The sequence below is a fragment of the Manihot esculenta genome, chromosome 2 (assembly GCF_001659605.2).
Source record: "Manihot esculenta cultivar AM560-2 chromosome 2, M.esculenta_v8, whole genome shotgun sequence".
NCBI lineage: Eukaryota > Viridiplantae > Streptophyta > Magnoliopsida > Malpighiales > Euphorbiaceae > Manihot > Manihot esculenta.
The window spans coordinates 4,906,666-4,927,503 of record NC_035162.2 but is presented as its reverse complement, the minus strand read 5'-3'; the positions used below and the strand labels follow the sequence as shown (position 1 = coordinate 4,927,503).

The following is a 20,838-nucleotide window of genomic DNA, read 5'->3' as shown; positions in this document are numbered from 1 at the left end:
TAACTATAATCTATATATATTTTAATTAATCATCTAACTAACTATAATATAAGAATATGTGACTTTAGCATGCGATAATAAGAACTCGTGACTTTGAAATATCAAATTTTACTCTGTAATTTTCAATTTAAAAAAAAATTATAATTTATCCTACTATATAATATATACGTATTAAATAAAAGAAATAAAGAAATCCAATAGGGATCATAATAAATAAAAGAAATAAAGAAAAGTTTGAGATAATATGGTGAAAGAAAAGTGGAAAACAAAGCAAAAGCATTATCTTTGTGCAGTTTATCTTTAACATATAAAGGCTTCATCTTCATCAATTCTTTATTGCAAACATGGATGTGACTTTCTAAAAATGATGATCACAAATCTTAACATACAAGAAAACAATATCTGATAAATCTGCAAGCTACTCAATAATTTCCTTCAGGAGAGAAACATGTATGTGACAAGGCCTCTATCCTTGTACAGGAAATTCCCAAGTGCCCTTTCTGCAGAACCACCAGAAGGTCCATACACAGGCTATCTAGTGATTACAGATGAAGAATCTGAAACACAGGATACTTATTGTTTTGGTGCCTGTAAAAAGAGGAGAGTTAAAAGGCTTCCATTTCCTCAGGACAATATTTTAAATGTAATTCATTCATCTGAGTACCATGAGACTATATTAGCAAGAAAGAAAGTTTGGTTTCTCCCAGTTCTTGATCAGCCTCTGTCTTCTAACTGCTACTATGTCATCAAAGCTAAGGGCAGATATAAAGGGTATGTTTGCTCTGTATATTTCAGTTCAAGCTTAAGCAAATTTGATGTGTTCTTGTCTGAATTTGCAGGCAGGCGTTCACATGTTCAAGGGATGATGACATGGGTTTACTATGTTGCCTCAAGAAAGTTATAAAAGATGTAAAACCAAAGCCGTTGGATCCCAGAAACATATACCAGCAATTCAAGATTCATCGTCATTATGGAAGGAGTTTCTTCGCCAAGTCTCTTGCTCCTTATGGTTATCCTCCAGAATTGCTGAGAAATAAAGGATGGGAAGTTAGAATCTCATCATCATCAACTCACAAATTTCAACCAAGAATTGACGATGCTCTAGGCCTTGATGAATCTCTCAGGACACAACTTCCAAGCTTCAATTTTCCAATATCCAGCAAGAGTTCATCCTCTGTTATTGTTGGAACATGGTACTGCCCATTTGTGTTCATAAGGGAAGAAGCCAGAATAAGAGAACAAATGAAGAGATCAATGTTATATAAGATGACCCTTGAGCAGTACTGGGAGGAAATTTTCTCGTGTGATAATGTCAACAATGAGACTAACACTGTGATTGTTGTTGATACAAATGTGCAAAGAGAAGTAGATAAGGTGTTTGATATGGAAGCTGAGAAGGGCGAGAGAACTGGGCGTGGAGCGTTCATTTGGTACAGAGCAGTTGGGAACAGAAACAGGAGGATTTGCAGAGGGTTTAGAGTGGGTTTAAGCTTTGCAATTGCAGAGAAAATGAAATGGGTGTTGGAGGCAGGAGGATGGGCTGATGGGCCTGAGAGGACTGTGAGAGTAGGGGGAAGAATTGAAATTGGAAGCGAAGGCGAGTGTGAATGGAGGAGATTTTCTTGTTATGTGTTGGTAGAGAGTTTCGTTTTGAAGAGAATGGATGGAAGTTTAGTGCTCACTTGTGATTTTAGGCATACCAATAAAATTAAATGTAAATATGAATGAAATTTTCTCATATTCATATGGATTTATGAAACAAACTTATTTATTTATGATTTCTTAAACATATTTTCATATATATTAATATATTTTTAATAACTAAAAATTTAAATGCGATATTGAACAGTAAAGAAATTTACATTACAAAATTTCAAATGCAGTAAAGCAATGAGGCAAGTTGTGAAAAGTCAGGGTGACATTCCTTATTTTCAATTGGTTGTGAATGATATAATAATTTATTTATTATGATGTATATCACCTCAATTTGATGAGTCAGCAATCCAGTAGAAAGTAATAATTTTTCTTTAATAATTTACCTAACATGGAAAAATGTAGAATTTAGGGCGGACGATTACACAAGCACGTGGATACCTTAGCCTGACAGGTTGAAACAAAACAGCATTTTAATAATCAAAGCAGTGGACTTCAGATACGCAGCCAAGACCGGAAGGAAGGATCTCTGGAAACCTCTGAAATGATTCCTCTGTCCCCTTCCTCTGCGATCTCATTTCCCATTTCAAGCCGATCAAACACCAGTATCAGAGGTAACCAACTCCTTTCTTTTGTAGCTCCAGCTCCCTCTTGTTCTTTGACAATGTTGAAACTTCTTGGTTGGATTTGAGCCCTGGTTTGTCTGTGTGTTTGATGTGAACCGAAGTTTCAGTTTGCTTTATTCTGTACGTTTGAGTTCATGATGGTCGTAAGATCTTTTTGATTACTTGATTTACTGGGTGATGATGTCAATTCCTTCAAGAACCCAGCAAAATGAACTTCGGTTTGCACCTTCTGTTGCTCTTCTAAAATACATCGAGTACGAATGCTTGGACCTGTGTTTGGTAACTTGAGACCTCAAAATTCAAATCACTGTAAAACTTTGCTTTTTGCATAGCATGATTTTTCCGGTCATTACCTGTTTATTCTATTAATGCTTTGTTGTTGTGAATGACCTTTTGGTTTTCCGGCTGATAGGTGAGAAGCAATGGCTTGGTTGTTTTTTAATGAAAACAAAGCCAACGTGTTTAAGGCTTTCAAATGGGTTTAGAGCAAGAGCCAAAGCTGCTTCAAATGCTAATTGGAAAGCAATTGATATTCCTCCACAATGGTACAATCTCATTTCAGATCTTCCTGTGAAACCTCCTCCTCAACTGCATCCAAAAACTTTTGAACCTGTCAAACCTGAGGATTTAGCTGCTTTGTTTCCTGATGAGTTGATTAAGCAGGAAGCAACCAATGAAAAATTCATAGATATCCCAGAAGAAGTTCTTGACATTTACAGCCTTTGGCGCCCAACTCCATTAATTAGGTTTGTTCTTATATTGTGTAAAATATGCTTTTCTTTTTTGGTGTTCTGTTCCTTGATCTCTCATACGAGCATCTTATATAGTTTTAACTGAATTTAGGGCCAAGAGGTTGGAGAAACTTCTCAATACACCAGCCAAAATTTACTATAAATATGAAGGTGTGAGCCCAGCTGGATCACACAAACCTAACACTGCAGTCCCACAAGTTTTTTATAATGCAAGACAAGGTGTTAAGAATGTTGTGACAGAAACGGGTGCTGGCCAATGGGGAAGTTCGCTGGCCTTTGCGTGCAGCTTATTTGGTCTTGACTGTGAGGTAGAAAACCCAAGTTAATCATTGGTCTCAATGTGTATATCTTACATGAAATTAGGTGGAATCCTATTTTGGTTTACTGAATACTATAATGGAACAAAGTGAGATTAACTAGTACAGTTGCAAATGTTGTAAGCTAAGATTGAACCCATTGATGCTGCCCTTGCTGATTTGCTGCAAAGTGGTGCCACTGCCAATTACAATTAGTTTGGTTCGGGTCCTTATTTGTATATTTGTACAGGTGTGGCAGGTACGAGCTTCTTATGATCAGAAACCATATCGTAGATTGATGATGGAAACTTGGGGTGCAAAAGTACATCCATCTCCATCAAGCATTACTCATGCAGGTAGAGAAATCCTTCAGAAGGATCCTTCAAGCCCAGGAAGTTTAGGAATAGCTATTTCAGAAGCTGTTGAGGTTGCAGCAAGAAATACTGATACCAAGTATTGCTTGGGCAGTGTACTTAATCATGTTTTGTTACACCAGACCATTATAGGTGAGGAGTGCCTAAAGCAAATGGAAGCTGTCGGTGAAACTCCTGATGTGATCATAGGATGTACTGGTGGCGGCTCCAACTTTGCGGGACTCAGTTTCCCATTCATTAGAGAGAAGCTCAGTGGGAAAATCAATCCTGTCATAAGAGCAGTTGAACCTACAGCATGCCCTTCGCTAACAAAGGGTGTTTATGCATATGATTATGGTGATACAGCTGGGATGACTCCATTAATGAAGATGCATACACTTGGGCATGACTTCATTCCTGATCCTATTCATGCTGGTATGCAGTGTTGCTATTGAGAATTCAGATATATTCAATGCTTTTCCCTTCTTTTTCAACAATACATTCTCTGTTCCATAGGGGGCTTGCGTTACCATGGTATGGCACCATTGATTTCACATGTGTATGAATTGGGTTTTATGGAAGCAATTGCAATTCCTCAGACCGAGTGCTTTCAAGGTAAGTGTCTTCCTCTTTTCTGGACTTGAATCAGTAATTCTACAAGTGGTTGCAATTGAGGAAGGAGGATTCATGCACAAGTAGTCTTTTTATGATGTTTGAATGCTGGAACAAACATGTTCAGATAATAATATTATTTTATTGCAGCTGCCTTACAATTTGCTAGATCTGAAGGGCTAATACCTGCACCAGAACCGACTCATGCAATTGCTGCCACCATCAGGGAGGCTCTCCATTGTAGAGAAACTGGAGAAGCAAAGGTTATTCTCATGGCAATGTGTGGACATGGCCATTTTGACCTAACATCTTACGAGAAGTATTTGCGAGGAAATATGGTTGACTTGTCATTTGAAGAGGAGAAAATACAGGCATCATTAGCCAGAGTTCCTCAGGTCAAGGCATGAAGTGCAGTAAACATGAAAACTGCTATCTAAAATGAACTTTGGAGTGAAAAAAGGATTAGAAGTTGACAAAGTTCCATAAACCTGATGCCTGTTTAGAATTAAGAATAATAATTAGAATATCATGAGGGTTTAGAAATGTTTTAGGACTTGGTCTTTGAATTCTACAAGCACTAAAATTTGTGGTTTTGTTTGGACAAGTTCTTGGTTATCATGAACGAAGATTCCTTGAAAGCTTGATAGAATTACAAAAACCACATTGTGCCAGCAATAATATAACCCGGAGCAAATCTTCTCTACACGGGGGCATATATAACGAGCCAATTCACAAATTTCATATAAGTTAAACTCATAATAGGTCCCAATTGTAAATGCATATCGGTAGCTTTTTATTGATTAGGTGAATAACACCTAATGTGGATCATACCTGCTGTCACTGTAACTTGTTAACATTGTAGTTCAACTTTATTGCATGTTAAAGAGGAGGCAAATTGTTAAAAAAAGAAAACTGAGAATAATTTCCTTCACAGTAGGAGAGACCAAGAACCTATGATTTGGCACAAATTTTCATATGGGACAGCAAATTGGCAAGGGCACTATTCTGCAGTCTTTTTTGTTTGTTTTGTGTGTGTGGGGATGGGGTGGTATATCTATCTTATTTAAAAGTTGGCGGCTTATGTTTCTGGAAACCTCAGGGAAATTTATTAAGATTTCAGCAGCCAGATCTCATAAATCATAATTATTTCAAGTTTGAGAGAGATTACTGAATGGAAATTCTGGGAATATAAATGGGAATCAAGAGATAAACACAGCTTGCTGCATCATACCTTGCTCTCCTCTAAAATTCACTTGCATCTGTATATTTAAACTAAATTGCCTGCAGTATTCATCAGATCATGAATCCTGAAAATAAATCAGAAAGAAGAACAAGAAGAAAGTATTTAGTGGATTATGTTCATGAAAAGGCATGCAAACGTGACAAAATATTAGAGAAGAACTAGATAAACGGCGAGCTAGTTCTCTCCTTGCTTCTCTGTGAATATATAAACAATAAAGAAAAAGGTCAGCTAGTCATTCTCTGTGACAACACAACTTGCGCAACATGTTCTAGTAAGGCTTCGACTCATCACAAATCAAATGATAAAAATTGTCTTCCTTCAAAATTATGAATGAAAACAAGATACATTTGTGAGCTCGCTGTGACAAAAAGGATTCTAGATTAGACCATCTATGAGATCTGAGCAACGAGAGAACCACCACATAAATAATTTAGTATTGTTTACTTTACACAGGTTCAAATTGCATAAAATTTCTTTAAATATTAGATTAAGAAGCGTTGAAAATTTCAATGATGTCAAAAATCATCATGAGACGATGGCATTGTTATTTGTTCAGTTTCAAAATGTATCTTATTAGAAAAACCCTTTGTCCAACCCCTGTTCCCATAAAAGCATCTCATGCATTTAGTTTAAGAAATGCCTTTATGACACCCATCATTTCTCCTCCAGGAAACCGTCCAAGACACCCCCTTGCTGCTGCTATTTCGCTGAATTCACAAACTGAATCACCACTGGAAGCTTTAAGTTGCTTGCTAGTTCTATCCTCTTCCATATTATCTTCATCTAGGTCTTCACCGGCCTTAACGGTTGGAAGAGGAAATGGTTCAAGGGATGTTGCCACAACAATGGGCTCTCCACCAATGGTGCCCACAAAGTCAGTTAACCGGCAGATGGCAAATGGAACTGGTTCAAAACTATGGTCTCCATACTCAACCGGAGTAGAGTGATCTCCAGTGACACAAAGGAAATACTGGAACTTTCCGCTTGATTCTGCCTGCCAAAGAAGTTTGGCCAGCTGACCTAAAGCTCGATCTACTGCTTCCAACGCCTTAACTTTCAAAAGGCTAGCCTTATCATGACCAGCATCATCTATTGCCTGAAATGCAAAAAGAAAAATCCATCGTCATAATGAGATAGAAAAATTCAACTTAGGCCACAGGTATTGAAGTGTTCAAACAAATTTTAGGTCCGAAAATGTAAAAGAAAAGGAAGGGGGTGGGGGAAGCCAAGAAAAGAAGAAAAAGGAGAATCTTAAAATTCAAACGATTCTGACCCATCAAATTAGCCTTATCAAAGAATAAGGTGAGATGTTTTGTCAAACAACATGCTGAAGATGTCTTTAATTCTCGTTGTTAAAGCTTAATCAGTAGATGCTAAATGAAGAAGAAATTACAAAGTCACTCCAGTGGCCTTAAATCCACGCTGGTTCCTCTTGCTTTTTTTTTTTACCATAATAATTGTGAAAAACTTTGTTAAACAGAAAACAAAGATGAATGGAGAGAGGAAACAATTTAAAAAGATATTTTTGTAGAAGGCACCGTTGTGGATTTGGAACTAGAAAGATGAAGGCCTATAAATGCTGATATGTTAACACCTTAATGTGGAGAAACCCAAAGTCGTATCCATCTGGTTTGCCTGGTTTGTGCTCATCCTCTCCAGGTACAAAAACATTGGGAGAAGACTGGGAAGGAGCAGAGAGTGCCTTAGCCATGGCAGTCACTTTGGAAGTCAAAAGTGTTCGATAATCTCCAGTTGCCCCTGGAGCTTCTAGAATGTCAATATCAAGTGATAGGCCCAAGCCAGCTATGATTTTAGTGGGAGCTACCATGCACGGCTGTAAACCATGTTTCTTTTCAAATGATGGAACCTGTACAATAATGAGAAAACCTTTCAATGATGCAAATTACTTCAATTCTTAAGCATAGAAATATATACAAATTAGCTTGCCCAATTCGTGAAACACTTCCGTTAATAATCTCAAGTGTTTTCCTTCTCTGCAAGAACCATCATACTATATTGCAAACTTGCATTCTCAATTATTTGCATATCTGAATTCACAAATTCGAGATATTAACAATAGCGTAGTGCATCTCACTGCCAAGATTATTCCTTAATGTTCAGAGCTACCAATTAATGTAACTAACTTAAAAATTTTGTCAAATGCAAACAGTCATATGATCGAAACATAAAAGACAAACAACCAATGTCAGAACTTCATGGTTATATTTTTCATTTTGGATTCATTGTCATGAAATATTATCCCTTTCTTTTTCTTATAAAAATTGTCATGCATTTTACAAGCTCTAATAATGGTTGAAAATCAAGACTAAAAGCCAAGAAAATAAGTTAGGATTGGGGGTTGATGCAACCATTTCCTCCTCAAAAAAGGAGAAAGCACAATAATTGATAATACAAAATAATTTTAGAGAGCAAGGTCAAGATATACTACAAGTGGAAGTATCCATTACTTTCCTATAAAACAGTAAAACGACATGATGATGGATATAAGAACCACACCTCAATTCGAATTCCACATCCGCGTAAAAGAACAACATTGGCAATGTTCTTCCCTTCGGCCGCCCTTTTTGCGTTCAATGGGTGCGAGACTAGAATTCGTGATATCTCCCTAGACAATTCATTGACAACTGCAGCTGTATGCTTTGCTTCATCAGTATCATCTAAGGCTTCAGCTTGCAGAAGTAAGCGGTTGTCCTTCAATGGGTCTGTTCCTGATATATTGCCACTTAATCTTGGCCCCTTTACAACCACTCCACATCTATGTTCTGTTGCATACCTGCAGGGGTTGATTCTCATAATTTTTTCTTCATTATGTTTGAAATAAGAGCCTTTGACTCGAATCAAAAGAAAAGGACCTCAATATTTCCCATTATTGATTTCAAAAAACCCAAAGTTTCCCATTTTGATTTCAAAAATTTACACAAAGTTTCATTCTTGAACTCATGGATACTCTAGGCTTACTTCCAAAACATGCTTAGTCAGGCAATCATTTTTGTCCCTTACTTGTTTCACTTTCCATTTCTTTTGGGTTATTAAGGTGTGATCAATGACTCACAAACAAGAATTGCATTACATGCATCCACTACACCTACCACCCATAATTTTGCTTGTCAGAGAAGATCTGCAGAGAACAGGGCAACTTCAAAGTTCCAAAGAAATGTTTAACAAAAAGCTGCAGTATGTATATTTCTAGATCAATCAAGAAACAAGATTAGCACAACTAAGATAGCTGCACACCTGACTCTAACTTCATATTCAGGGTAGGATGGCAACTTCATTCTATCAAGAGCAGCACAGAGAATTGGTCCTTCTTCTTCAAAGTGCCTGTCAGCCCTTCTGCTGGTGACTACTCCAGTTTTCTCGTCAAAAGTTGCAAAATTTGACTACAGATTAAACACAGTAATAGAGATTAGATGAGAATATCAATGGTGAAAAATTAAAAAATATTCTTGGAAATGCCTAAATTTCTTCTGCAACAAATATAACCAGAAACATTAAATATTAATAGAAGAAGGCTGGAAGGAAGGCAATAAGTGTAGAGCCATGGCCAAAAAATACTTTTTCATACATACTCACTTTGAATGCAATATCAAGGCCAGTATGTAGAAGAAACTGAAGGGAATGCAATATCAAGGTGAAGATCAATAGTGAAAAAGGATTTTTGGAAATGCCTAACTTTCTTCTGCAACAAATATAACCATGAAGCATTAAGAGAAAAGGGCTGAAAGGGAAGGCAATAACTGTATAGCCATGGCCAAAAGCCGTTATTCCTAGGTACTCACCTTGAATGCAATATCACCAGGTGACATAGCCAATCCAGCACCCATTGACTCGAATGCACCTCGACCCTTATAATATACTCGTGGGTCATAACCCAATAATGAAAGGTGAGCAGTATCACTTCCACAAGCCAAGCCTACTTCAACAGGGTCCATAAGGCCATTAATTCCTGCAGATGCAAGGGCATCCAGGTTTGGAACATTGGCTATTTGCAGAGGAGTCTTGTATCCAAACCTTGGCAATGACACATCACCCAGACCATCAATAAGCACAAAAGCTACTCTCCTCTTTGGTTGTTGGGGACTTCCCATGCTTCTATACCTTTGTTATTCAAAATGAACAAGAATGGAAAAGTTAAGAATAGGATACCTAACAGCAAGGATTTTACCAGCGGATTCAAATGACAAACCACAATAATCCAAGGAAAAATTAAAAGAAATTAAATGCTGTAAAAAAAAGTTCCTTTGTGAACCAAGAAATTTCAAATGAAGATTCTTGAATTAAACAGTTAAATGCAAATAGGTGGAATTGGCACAAAACCGGTGATTGAACTACAGAAATTGAAATTAGAAGCAACTATGCTAACTAGTCGAGCAACCATAAATTAGATAAACGCCGAACACACAGCAGTATGCCAATTAGCTTTACAAAGAAACTACAACGAAATGATCATCCAATGCCAAAATGAAAAGAACTATTAAATCAAAGACCGCAATTTGACGACAAACAAAATGAAATACTAAAAAATTAACAAGTGCAGGTAAATAGAAATAAGCCAAGAGAAGCGCTGATCAATGGCTGCTGAGTTAGGAAACTCTCACCTCAAAAACAGCTTCACCGTCAAGTAATTCAACCCTCCAGGAAGCAGAATAAGAAAAAAGGAAAAAGAAAAGCTCCAATTTGCCTTCTGTGATCTGGGCTTGGATTCGACAAAAAAAAAAATCTGGGTTTGGATGGCTCAATGAAAGGAGGAATCTTTGCAATCACAGTGTCACTTACGCTCTACCTTTCGGTTTCGGCTTTGGAAGGCTAAAAGAAAAGGTGGTTCTTTTTTCCAGACGATAACTTATTTTATAAAGTAGAAATATTATGGGTAAATATAGTTGTTTTCTATTTACTTTTTTTATATATTTTTTATAAGATGCGGATTTATTATATTATAATAATAAAAAATATTGATTCTGACAAAATTAACCGATTTTTATTTTTAAATATTAATATAATTTGAATTTTTAGATTTATTTATTTTAAATTTAATTATTTTTACAACCAGAAGATGAGAATTACCGGTGGACCTTCTACGAATAATTTATATAAAATCAATAATAGTAAATGAGCAGGGGACCTAGCGGTTGGACTTGTCCACATTCCGCGCCATGTGTTCTGTGGGTCGTTGCTACTGCTATTACTTTCACTAAATGGATTACTGAGTGTTAACCAAATCAATGCTCTCTAATTTTCTTTCAAAGATTTCTTCATACACGCTCAAGTGACCCAATTCTTACCACTTTCCAAGGAAAACCCATTACATTAAAGAAAGAAAGCGGCAAAAATGAAGGCCGTCATGTCACGCTTGAAGCTGCAGTCGAGGGCTTCATTTCCCCGGCTCTGGTGAGTGCTTGTGACAACTCCATGACCTGTTTGTGATTTTGACAAGATCAATTTTCCTTTTTGGCTGAATGTGTATTGTACAGCTGTGTTCTTATCTGGGTTTGTAATTTACAAGATTAATTTGCATGATGAACCCATTTTGGTTTGTAAAATTACGATCTTTGGGTAGTTTTCATTAGATGGGTTTTCTTGGCGTTTATGAAATAAATTGAACTTGTCATCGAATTTGAGGAATTATGATTCGCAACCAGCTGTGGGGATAACTGTAGTTTTTTTTTTTTTGCTAGACTATTTGTTGTTTTATGCCTTTCTTTTAAAACTTTGTTAGGATTTAGAGTTCTGAGATATCAGTTGTGGACTAGTCTTGGCTGTTGAAACTTTTAAAAGATTTTAATAGGTGCATAAAAAACAAGAGAAGAACAAAAATAATGAAGGACAGCTGCATTTGTTGTTGTTCTCATTTGGGAAGGGAAAAGGGGGTGGGGAGAATGAGGAATTAGATGCTTAAGAACCTTTACATAATGGCTGTTATAATGATTTAATTCCATGGTAGGAATTATAGTACAGTTACATATCCAAAACTTATTTAAACTTCCTTGTTCCGATAGTGTTTATGCTTCTATATTTGATATCCTTATTTTATGTTACAATGTTGGTGATTCCTGAATATATACATAGACAATACAAGCATTTAACTGATTTCCAGCCAAGTCAGAAAGGATATTTTCTAGTCTACTGAAATGATAAAACTTATTCACCTTGATTTGCTGTCATATAACATATTTATTTTTTATTTCTTTGTAACTGTTTTGGTTATGCCAAAACAGTTCACTGGTTGTGTTGAAAAATGGGAGATCATTGTCTATAAGTTCTGATAAGGTTGATGGTGCACCAAAAGTTCAGGAAGTGGAGACAGTAAAAACTCCTCCAATGGAGAAGGTATGTTGCAATGTTAAATTGCTGATAAAGGGATGCCACATACACTTGACATCAGCTTGTTGCTGATAAAATTATGCCCTTGTTTCAGCTACTTGTTTTGGGAGGAAATGGATTTGTTGGTTCACATGTATGCAGAGAAGCTTTAGGCCATGGTTTGACTGTATCCAGTCTTAGTAGGTATTGTTTCTTTATTTGTTGTCAACAAAAATTTGATGTAACAGATCTTAGCAATTTTAGCTCTCCATGAAATTTGGGTTGTGAAGATTGAAGAACAGTTAGATTAAAGAAAAAGATATGGATCAAAAAAGATTAAAGAAAAAGATTGACTAGAAATAAAAATACTATAGTTATCTAAGTGATGTCTCCAAAGTATTTTCTGTCTGCTATTTTCTTATTTATTCTTTTCTTTATATAAATATTTATTAGGTCTGGTAGATCATCTCTACATGATTCTTGGGCTGACAGCATAGTCTGGCATCGAGGTTCTCCATGAGTTCTAATTTACAATACACATCCTACTTTCTCAATATGAAGTGTAATGCTTTTTTGCTTTATCCATCTGCAGGAGATTTGCTTTCACCCGATTCCTTAAAGCATGCACTAAATGGAGTAACCTCTGTGGTATAAGATCTTTTTTATTAGCAATCTTGCTTTTAGATAGTGTGATCTGAACATGAACTAAGGAGAAAAGTTAAGGTTATAGATATATTCATCAGACAGTGCCTTGTTTATGCTTTCCAAATTCCAATCACATTGGTATGGATGCTGTGCTTCCATTTTTTTTATCAAGCATAACATGGCATGTTACTAAAATAACTCATAGCTTTTACACATGACACATTTTATTTTGCATGCTTTAGCCAGTTAATAGGTTGCAGTGATTTATGTGAGCAAAATTATGGAGTATGTTTTATTTGGTGATTATCATTTTGGACACTCCCATGTTGAAGAGGGAAAAACTGTGCATGATTTATGAAGGAAATATTTAGTTTTACATGTTCTAGTCATTTCAGTTCCTGCATAGTTTATTATTATACAGTTGGTTTTATTAGGTGGTACATTTAATATATTTCTTCCTATTTTTGACAAAAAGTATAAGCTGCTTAATCTTATTTAAGTTGAACTTTTTAGATCTCATGTGTTGGCGGTTTTGGCTCAAACTCTTATATGTACAAAATTAATGGATCTGCAAATATAAATGCTATTAAAGCTGCCTCAGAGCAAGGTATGGTATTATTCTCTCCCCAGTGTGCCTTTCTGTCCTTCTCTAGTCATGCCCAGTTATTCAAGATTGAAACCATGCTTGGGCTTTATCACAGAACTATCTTGTAACATATTTGGCAATTTCTGCTTACGCTCTCACACCATTCTTTCTAAGTTTTCCTTCCTCTTAAGGCCCACATTTAAAAATTTCTTTTCATTACTGTTTAGAATTCTGAGTTAACTGATTGATTGGAATGATTATGCACCATCTTGAGTGGCTTCCAGACGTTCTGAAAACTATTTCCATTTTACTAACTAAAGAGGAATCGTGTTTGCTCAAAAACTGAGTTTTGTCATTATCTGATGGAACTTAATGGTGTTGTACACATTTTTCTGATATGTCCAGTTTTTCACATCTATAGTTATTTTCTTTATTTCCTTACTTCCCCCTCTGTATGGGTGGTTTCAGGTGTAAAAAGATTTATCTATATATCTGCTGCAGATTTTGGTTTGATAAATTATCTACTACGAGGATATTATGAAGGAAAGGTATCTTCTAGCTCATGATGTTCATTTACTATTTAGTCTTATTTCTATCGTTGTTCAATTCCTGATGGGAACAATCAGGTCAATTAATAGTAGCGTTGTTAATGCACTAGTTATTGATACCATATCATAATGCTCAACTATATGATTCTGTTTGCTAACCTCTATTAAAATTTCTCCATCCACTTTGATGCAGAGATCAACTGAAGCTGAACTAATGAAAAACTTTCCACGTGGAGGTCTAGTTCCTCGCTATCTTGTATCTTTTTCTCTTTTTTGTTTTTTTTTTTCAATTTTTAGTATATATTATATGGCATCATGGTAATGCTTTGATCCAGTTTCTGTGTTCATCATTTTGCCGTGCATTAGTAGTGCCATACAGAAATTTTAACTACTTTATGCTGTTCTGAATCTTTCAGTTTCTCAAACATATTGTGTCATTATGACTTGTATGTTTGTTCTTCTTGAGATAGTTGTGTTCAACTTTTTAAGTCATCTCAGTTTCTGAGACTACTGTAATAACTTGCCATCCCCGCTGTCCTAGGATCTTTTTCTCTTAACTGATTTCGACAAAGAATTCGGAGAATCATAATATTGAAGAGGGATGATTTCCTTCAATTTTTGGATGACAGGTGTTTTTCTTAGGCCTGGATTCGTACATGGGACGCGCCGAGTTGGAAATGTGAAGTTGCCTTTAAGTATAGTAGGGGCTCCACTTGAGATGGTAAGATGTGTGTGTAGTGGTGTAGTGTTTTGGCCTCAGGGGTGGTTATGGTTATTATGGTTTTTGCAGGTACTCCAACATGCGAAGCTACTGACCCGAATCCCACTCATTGGCCCTCTCTTTATACCTCCAGTCCATGTTAGTTCAGTTGCAAAGGTTGCTGTTAGAGCTGCAACAGATCCAGCTTTCCCTCCTGGCATTCTTGATGTGTACAGTATATTACAGCGTAGCCGATAATCTCCTGTTTAGGCCTTAATCATAAGTATCTGCCTTGCGATTGTTCTGAAAGAGCTTGATCATGTGCTTCCTTGTTAACCAAGCTTCTGTATTCGTGGAGGTGGCTTTGTAGTCGCTTTGTTTTAAATAAAGTAGCTAGGATTAATTTGTTTTAAAAAATAGTTTAAATTTTATAAATTTTTGTATTTTAATTATCTCAAATTTCTATACAATGATATTCATTTTATTAAGTAATTACGTTATACAAAAATTATATTATAGTAATAAAAATAATAGTAGTTGAAAGTGTATATCTATATATAATATTTCTTTTTGGGAATTTATTTAAAAATTTAATTTCTATAGGTTTTATGAACATAATTCAAACTTCATTTTCCAAAAAAAAAAAAAAATGGTTTAATTTTAGTTTATAAACCAATCATTTTATTGGGAATACATTAGATTATTTAAAATTATTTTTGTATTTATATTTTGAAATAACACCTTATTGAATTCTTTTATAGAGAAGCTAATCGGCTTTGCTAAATGGAGTTGACCCTCTCTTGAATCAGGATGCTGCTGGCTGTTGGTAGTGTGTGTGTGTATAAGAAGAAGAATAAATTCTTTTACTTGTTTGCTCCAACAGCAGCTCCCTGTATTTTAATTTTCAATTATTAAATTCTGCTGAGATGGTAATGTAAAATAAATAAATTAATAAAAAAAGATTGAACCTCTTTGGCATGATTCCTTGGCAGAATGGGCAGCACGCTAACCTCGTCCAACAACTTCTGGTTTCCCTTTTCTATGTAATATATATATATTATTATACTACTGAGCATGAGTAATTTTCAAATTTTAAATGTAAAGAATATATATTATGAGCATGAGTAAAAATCCATCAATTAATTAATTATTGATAGGAAGCAATAACTACTGAGTAGGAAATTGTTGAGACAAAGAATCAGCAAATCCTTTTCATTCAAGTAATTCAATGTCGCATGCATGCCTCCATTAATCTTGGCTTTTCTCTTTTTATTTTCCTCAATAAATTCCTGCATACTATAAATTTATGGGTATCACCTCTGTCTTTTGCAACACCCACTAAAGAGAGATACAACATTCTTATGCTTCTTCGCAAATCATGTAAGCTTTCTCGCACTGCTCTCTTTCATTTTCTTAGTAATTTTCTTAATAAGTTTTTTTTTTTTTCAGTTAAAGGCCGAAGGTTGAGGATGGGTATACTTACGCTAGCTATTGTGTTCACGATCATGGTGGTCTTTATTATTGGAATTTGTATGTGGTCACTGTACCAGGGTAAGAAAGTAAGAGATGCAAAGAAAAAGAATGCAGCCCAGAACGAGGAGGAGCAGCCAGCCAACCAAGAGGAACCGCGGGTATAGCTTGCCACTGCCCAATGCCAATTCAGCCACCAACTCATTATTTAGTTCTTTCCAATAAATACCATAGGGAGCAGTGAGATTGAGTTTGATAAATTCTGAAATAAAATGATGCTTTTTATAATTTCAAAGTCTTTTTTTTTTTCTTTTTTGTCCAACATCTCTATAATTTGGAACTATGCTTCGTTGGTATAAGTAATTTATCTAAATTTAATATTAATAATAATAACTAAAATCTATGCATGAGATTTTATTAATTTTATCAGAATTATGGATAATTTATTTAAAATTATTAATTCAAAATTTCTTTTTTTGCATAATTTCATGATTTAATCATTTTCAAAAAAAGTTGTAAAAAACTATAGTGAATTTGTATTTGCAGCAAATAAGTCTAATTTGATAATAGCACTAAAATTAAATATAAATAAATTTAGATAATTAGTATTGAAATTTAAAAAATAATATTCATTGCAGATTGAAATTGGGTTTGAATTTTATATATAAAATATTTATTACTCAAATTTGTTTATATAAATAATTAATTTAATATAAAAAATATATTTTATAATAATATTTATAAATTTTTTATATATTTTTATTTAAAAATTAAAATTTAAATATTTTTTAAAAATATTAAATTTTTAAATGAGAATTATTAATGAAAATATTTTTTATATAAATTATTAATTAAAATATATAAAATTAAAGGAATTTAGATTTTATACCAATAATAATAATTAAATTTAAAATAAATTTAAATAGTTTAGATTAATTTTTAATCGAATCCAGAACGAATTTAAATATTATTAGTATAAATTAAGTTAATATTTAGATAGTTTAATTTTCGCTACAACCATCTTATTTAAAGTGGTTTTTGATGGAAATATGATTAAAAATCTATTATTATGGAGTGAAATTAAAATTTCTTATATTAAAAATTTTAAATTATTTTATTTTTCAAATATAGAAAAGTCAAAAAAATCAATTAAAAATGGGCCAAGTGTATTTTAAGAGATTCCTTTTTATTTCTTTTTTTATATTGGCGATATTCCAGTTCAGGATAGAGCTATTTAATCTGAAATAAAAGCTAACTAAATTTTAATTAATTGAAATCGGATGAAAATTAATCAATTTAATATTTTTTTCTTAAGAAAAGGAAATTGACTGTTAAATGTAATAAAAATCAGTCAAACTAAAACTAAATAACAGATTATGCTTTAATCAATCCCATTATTTTTTGCCCTAAAATAGGATCATGACCAGATCTATTTGGAATTATTTAGACTCCATTTCATTTTATTATTATTTTTTTTTAGTTGCTTTCTTTAAGATTTCATTGAATATGTTTAATTTTATTTTTTGAGACAAATAATGCAAAAAATAAACAAACAAAGAAAGAGAAAGCTAGTAAAGAGAGTTAATGCAATAAATTAAAGAAACTTTGATTTATCTTCCTTGATGCACGCATAGGATGAGAATTTATGGGATTCAAAAGAAAATTGAAAAAAAAAAATTTGGGAAACTGACAGATTCTAAATCTAATTTTTCCGGTAAAATAAAGATGACTCTCTCTTCAGCTTTCTTTCATTTTTCATTTAGAGCTTCTTCATCCTTAGTTCTGCAGTATTCCTCTGCAAGAGGAAGTCTCAAAGTTAGCAATAATGAAAATTATTACAGAAACTTAATGAAAAGAGGGGAAATATACATTACCTGATCTTCTGTTCATTGTTTATTGTCGTGGTCTCTTCTCTGATTATCCCTTCATCCTCGTAATTAGGAAGTGGGACTTTGTCTGATTCAATGTCGCTGATATCACTTACAAGGATCTCAAACTGTAACTTCACTTCCTCCTCAGTTGTTCTTCCAACAGCCTTTGCAATATTACTCCAACGATCAGGTGTGTCCTTATCGTATATTGCAAGAGCATCTTCAAACAGCTTGTGCTGCTCTAATGTCCAATTTGAGTTCTGGCTTTGGACAGAAGCATTAGACGCCATGTTTCTCCGGCACAGAGATACACTGTTAGATCAGGTTTCTGAAAAGGAAAAAAAAAAGCGTAAAAGGGGAAGTCAAGGGGATAAGCGGTGAAAAAAAGTAGAGAAATTGCAGTGCAAGTTCCTGAAAGAAGACTTGTTTGACGGGATGAAGTGGAAGTTGGGTTCAGAAGATGTAAAGTTTTCAGGTCATATAAAGGGAAGAATCGACAATTTGAGACTTAGGGTTTAGTTCCAAGGATGAAGTTTTGCTACTTTAGTCATTTATGGTATTAATTATTACTTTAAAGTACGATGTTGTCTTTTTTAAGGAATGCAATAGAAAAATTCACCCTGACATTCTTGAAACAAACAAAGCCCTTCCCCACTAAGGATATATTAAATTCATATTCCATTTTGAACTCTCTGTATGGAAAACCAAAACCAATCCTGGTTATCTCCTTTGTCTCATTTTTTTTTTAATAATTAATCTAGTAATCCCTAATCCATTTTCCTTAGGATACCCTTTTCTTTTTTAGGGAGTATTATGGCAAGGACCACTTTCTAGTAAAACTCCATTTTCAGAAACTATAACCAATGAAATTTTGATCTATTTATAGTCATGACTGTAAAAAATAAGCTAGTGGATAAAATATATTTTCTGGTTTTTTAGGAGCTCAAAAATTGCGCCCAAGATCTGTTGTTGGATATCATAGATAGGAATTTTAAGCTTTTGTCCTTTCTTTTATCATGATGTAAACTATTAAATTATTAATATATAGTTAATGTAAACTATTAAATTATTAATATATAGTTATGAAAAATTTGGAATGAAATATGAAGTTTCGTGATGGGTAATTAACATATTTTAATGATAAAATTTTAAGACATCTATTTATGTCTAGGTCCAAGTGGGCTAATCATGTCTCCATGAAACTTGTGTTGCCTACCTTCGACAGCAAGTCGGAGAAAATATGTCTGTTTCTTTTGGCTGCGATATACATATTGATAATATAATAATGGTGGACTACTGATATTGTATGTACAAAAGAATGAGAAGAGTTTCCGTATCAAAACACTCAGGAAGCAAAAGGCCTGACCAACATAGTATGTAAGATCAGACTTCTATACCACCGACCTTATTAATACTCGAAATATACAAACTGACCTCACCAATACTCGGAATAAGAAGACTGACCTCATTAAAATACACAGATCCTTTAGGGTCATATTTGCGTGTGCAGTAAGGTTAATAGAAAAGACACGCGTGATGGACAGGGTATAGATGAAGTGACTCAACATTTATTAGCCGACTGCCCTCCATTAATGAGTCGCCTGACACTTCTACTACGGCACGCTATCATCATATCTGATAGGACAACTAGTCAGAACATCTTGATACGGTCAAAATATTAATATTCCTAGACCGATTACGTTAAGGGACGAATTTTAACTATCCTAGATTTCAGAAACTCTGAATCACTCCAAGCAACCTCAACCTCCATGAAGTAGAAGGGCAAGCCCTATTAATTCCCATTCAACCCGATCAAAGCCATTAACTTTTCCATGAATCAAACCATTTGACGTGTCTCCATCTCTTTCTCTCGTCGGGTCTCAGACATATCACTTAGGGTCGTCTGTGGAAAATGGAGAAAGATTATCCAATCAATCGAAGTTTTTCAAATGAAAACCAACTGAGATCCATCATGACTAACCAATAAAACAACACATTGACACCCGTTGGAAACAAAAATCTAACTCCTGAAACACCAAATTCTCAAAGCTTTCTCATGACACTGTTCCCATTTCCCCCATTCAAATATTGCCAAATACACCTTCCACCAGCAATCCTACTCCAACAAATATCATACCACAAACACACATATTGAACCAAAACTTGCAAGCAATGTCCATGCAACTGCAACAAATGATGATGTGGATGAATCAAATAATGCAACAAAGGGGTCTCACCCCACCCATGACCATAAGTCCAACACCCATCACGACCCTCAGCCAAATACCTACACCAACCTTTGTCTTAGAAACCAAAAACCATGACCAAACTACCACAATACACTTAACCCAAAAAAGGAAAGAAGGTGAATCTGCCAGGGAGCCTCCAGCTAAATCCAAGAGCCGCTAGTGAGAAGCTTGATAGAAGAGGATACTGACGTGCCGGAGAGATACGAAGTAGAAAGTGAGAAAGAGGGCACTAGTTCGAAAGCTCCTATGACTAGTGGAAAAACCAGCATGAAAGATGAGGAAGTAGCTGAGAAGCTGGAGAAGCTGAAAGGAGAATTGTTAGTAGAGCTAAAAAACCAAACAGGAGCTCACACGAGCTTAAGAAAAAACCTTCCCATTTGTATCCTGCATCTAGGAAGAAACTATCCCTAAAAAGTTCCAAATGCCAACTATGGGAGCATATAACGGCACGAGCAACCAGGGACCATGTGATCAACTATAAAACCTTAATGGAGCTACAAACTCATTCTGATGCCTTGCTTTGTAAAGTATTCCCTACCACTCTTACCAGTGTCGCCCTGACCTGGTTTAATAACCTAGAAGCGAAAAGCATCAGGACCTTTTATAACCTAGCTAGTTCATTTATGGGAAGATTCATAGTCAGCGTCCCGGCTCAGAGAAAAACTAGTTATCTAGAGACAGTCAGGCAGAAGAAAGATGAAACCTTGCGATAGTATGTTGCCCGTTCTAACGCAGAAGCTCTCCATATTCCTAACTTGGATGAACCTAGAGCAGTAGAGGCAATGTAGAAGGGGACTACCTCAACAAAGTTCTTTGGGTTCCTAAGCAGAAAGCCACCGACCACATTAGGCAAACTGATGCAGGGAGCGGAGAAATACATCAGACAGGATGATGCCCTCATGACCAGTCAATT

At 34.9% G+C, this 20,838-nt stretch overlaps 5 protein-coding genes across 6 annotated transcripts; 3 read left to right on the top strand and 2 right to left on the bottom strand.

The window, feature by feature from the left end:
* Positions 1 to 311: 311 nt before the first annotated feature.
* On the top strand, positions 312 to 1,787 carry LOC110608703. The gene is made up of 2 exons (XM_021747981.2): positions 312 to 771; positions 840 to 1,787. Exons 1-2 carry the CDS (start codon positions 449 to 451, stop codon positions 1,726 to 1,728), a joined length of 1,212 nt encoding a protein of 403 aa, XP_021603673.1. The 5' UTR covers positions 312 to 448; the 3' UTR covers positions 1,729 to 1,787.
* Positions 1,788 to 2,111: 324 nt separating this feature from the next.
* Positions 2,112 to 4,957, top strand: LOC110610110 (tryptophan synthase beta chain 2). The gene is made up of 6 exons (XM_021749981.2): positions 2,112 to 2,267; positions 2,692 to 3,025; positions 3,123 to 3,339; positions 3,578 to 4,115; positions 4,197 to 4,295; positions 4,443 to 4,957. Exons 1-6 carry the CDS (start codon positions 2,198 to 2,200, stop codon positions 4,697 to 4,699), a joined length of 1,515 nt encoding a protein of 504 aa, XP_021605673.1. The 5' UTR covers positions 2,112 to 2,197; the 3' UTR covers positions 4,700 to 4,957.
* Positions 4,958 to 5,625: 668 nt separating this feature from the next.
* Positions 5,626 to 10,387, bottom strand: LOC110609857 (probable 2,3-bisphosphoglycerate-independent phosphoglycerate mutase). Its single transcript, XM_021749682.2, has 6 exons — positions 10,155 to 10,387; positions 9,336 to 9,654; positions 8,791 to 8,936; positions 8,053 to 8,329; positions 7,130 to 7,402; positions 5,626 to 6,631 (listed from the first exon to the last, which is right to left on the bottom strand). The coding sequence occupies exons 2-6, from the start codon at positions 9,642 to 9,644 to the stop codon at positions 6,152 to 6,154; spliced, it is 1,485 nt and encodes a 494-aa protein (XP_021605374.1). The 5' UTR covers positions 9,645 to 9,654; positions 10,155 to 10,387; the 3' UTR covers positions 5,626 to 6,151.
* A 284-nt stretch (positions 10,388 to 10,671) lies between these two features.
* LOC110605639 (uncharacterized protein At1g32220, chloroplastic) lies at positions 10,672 to 14,823 on the top strand. 2 transcript variants are annotated; one of them, XM_021744277.2, is made up of 10 exons: positions 10,672 to 10,944; positions 11,772 to 11,883; positions 11,972 to 12,060; positions 12,310 to 12,365; positions 12,449 to 12,504; positions 13,015 to 13,108; positions 13,556 to 13,635; positions 13,829 to 13,871; positions 14,265 to 14,356; positions 14,426 to 14,823. In XM_021744277.2, exons 1-10 carry the CDS (start codon positions 10,886 to 10,888, stop codon positions 14,591 to 14,593), a joined length of 849 nt encoding a protein of 282 aa, XP_021599969.1. In that variant the 5' UTR covers positions 10,672 to 10,885; the 3' UTR covers positions 14,594 to 14,823. The 2 variants fall into 2 exon arrangements, with proteins under 2 accessions (XP_021599969.1, XP_043807234.1); XM_043951299.1 differs by lacking the exons at positions 12,310 to 12,365; positions 13,015 to 13,108 and having other exon boundaries at positions 10,678 to 10,944.
* A 2,568-nt stretch (positions 14,824 to 17,391) lies between these two features.
* On the bottom strand, positions 17,392 to 18,166 carry LOC110610037 (protein RADIALIS-like 6). The gene is made up of 2 exons (XM_021749906.2): positions 17,680 to 18,166; positions 17,392 to 17,598 (listed from the first exon to the last, which is right to left on the bottom strand). The coding sequence occupies exons 1-2, from the start codon at positions 17,964 to 17,966 to the stop codon at positions 17,565 to 17,567; spliced, it is 321 nt and encodes a 106-aa protein (XP_021605598.1). The 5' UTR covers positions 17,967 to 18,166; the 3' UTR covers positions 17,392 to 17,564.
* Between the last annotated feature and the right edge of the window lie 2,672 nt (positions 18,167 to 20,838).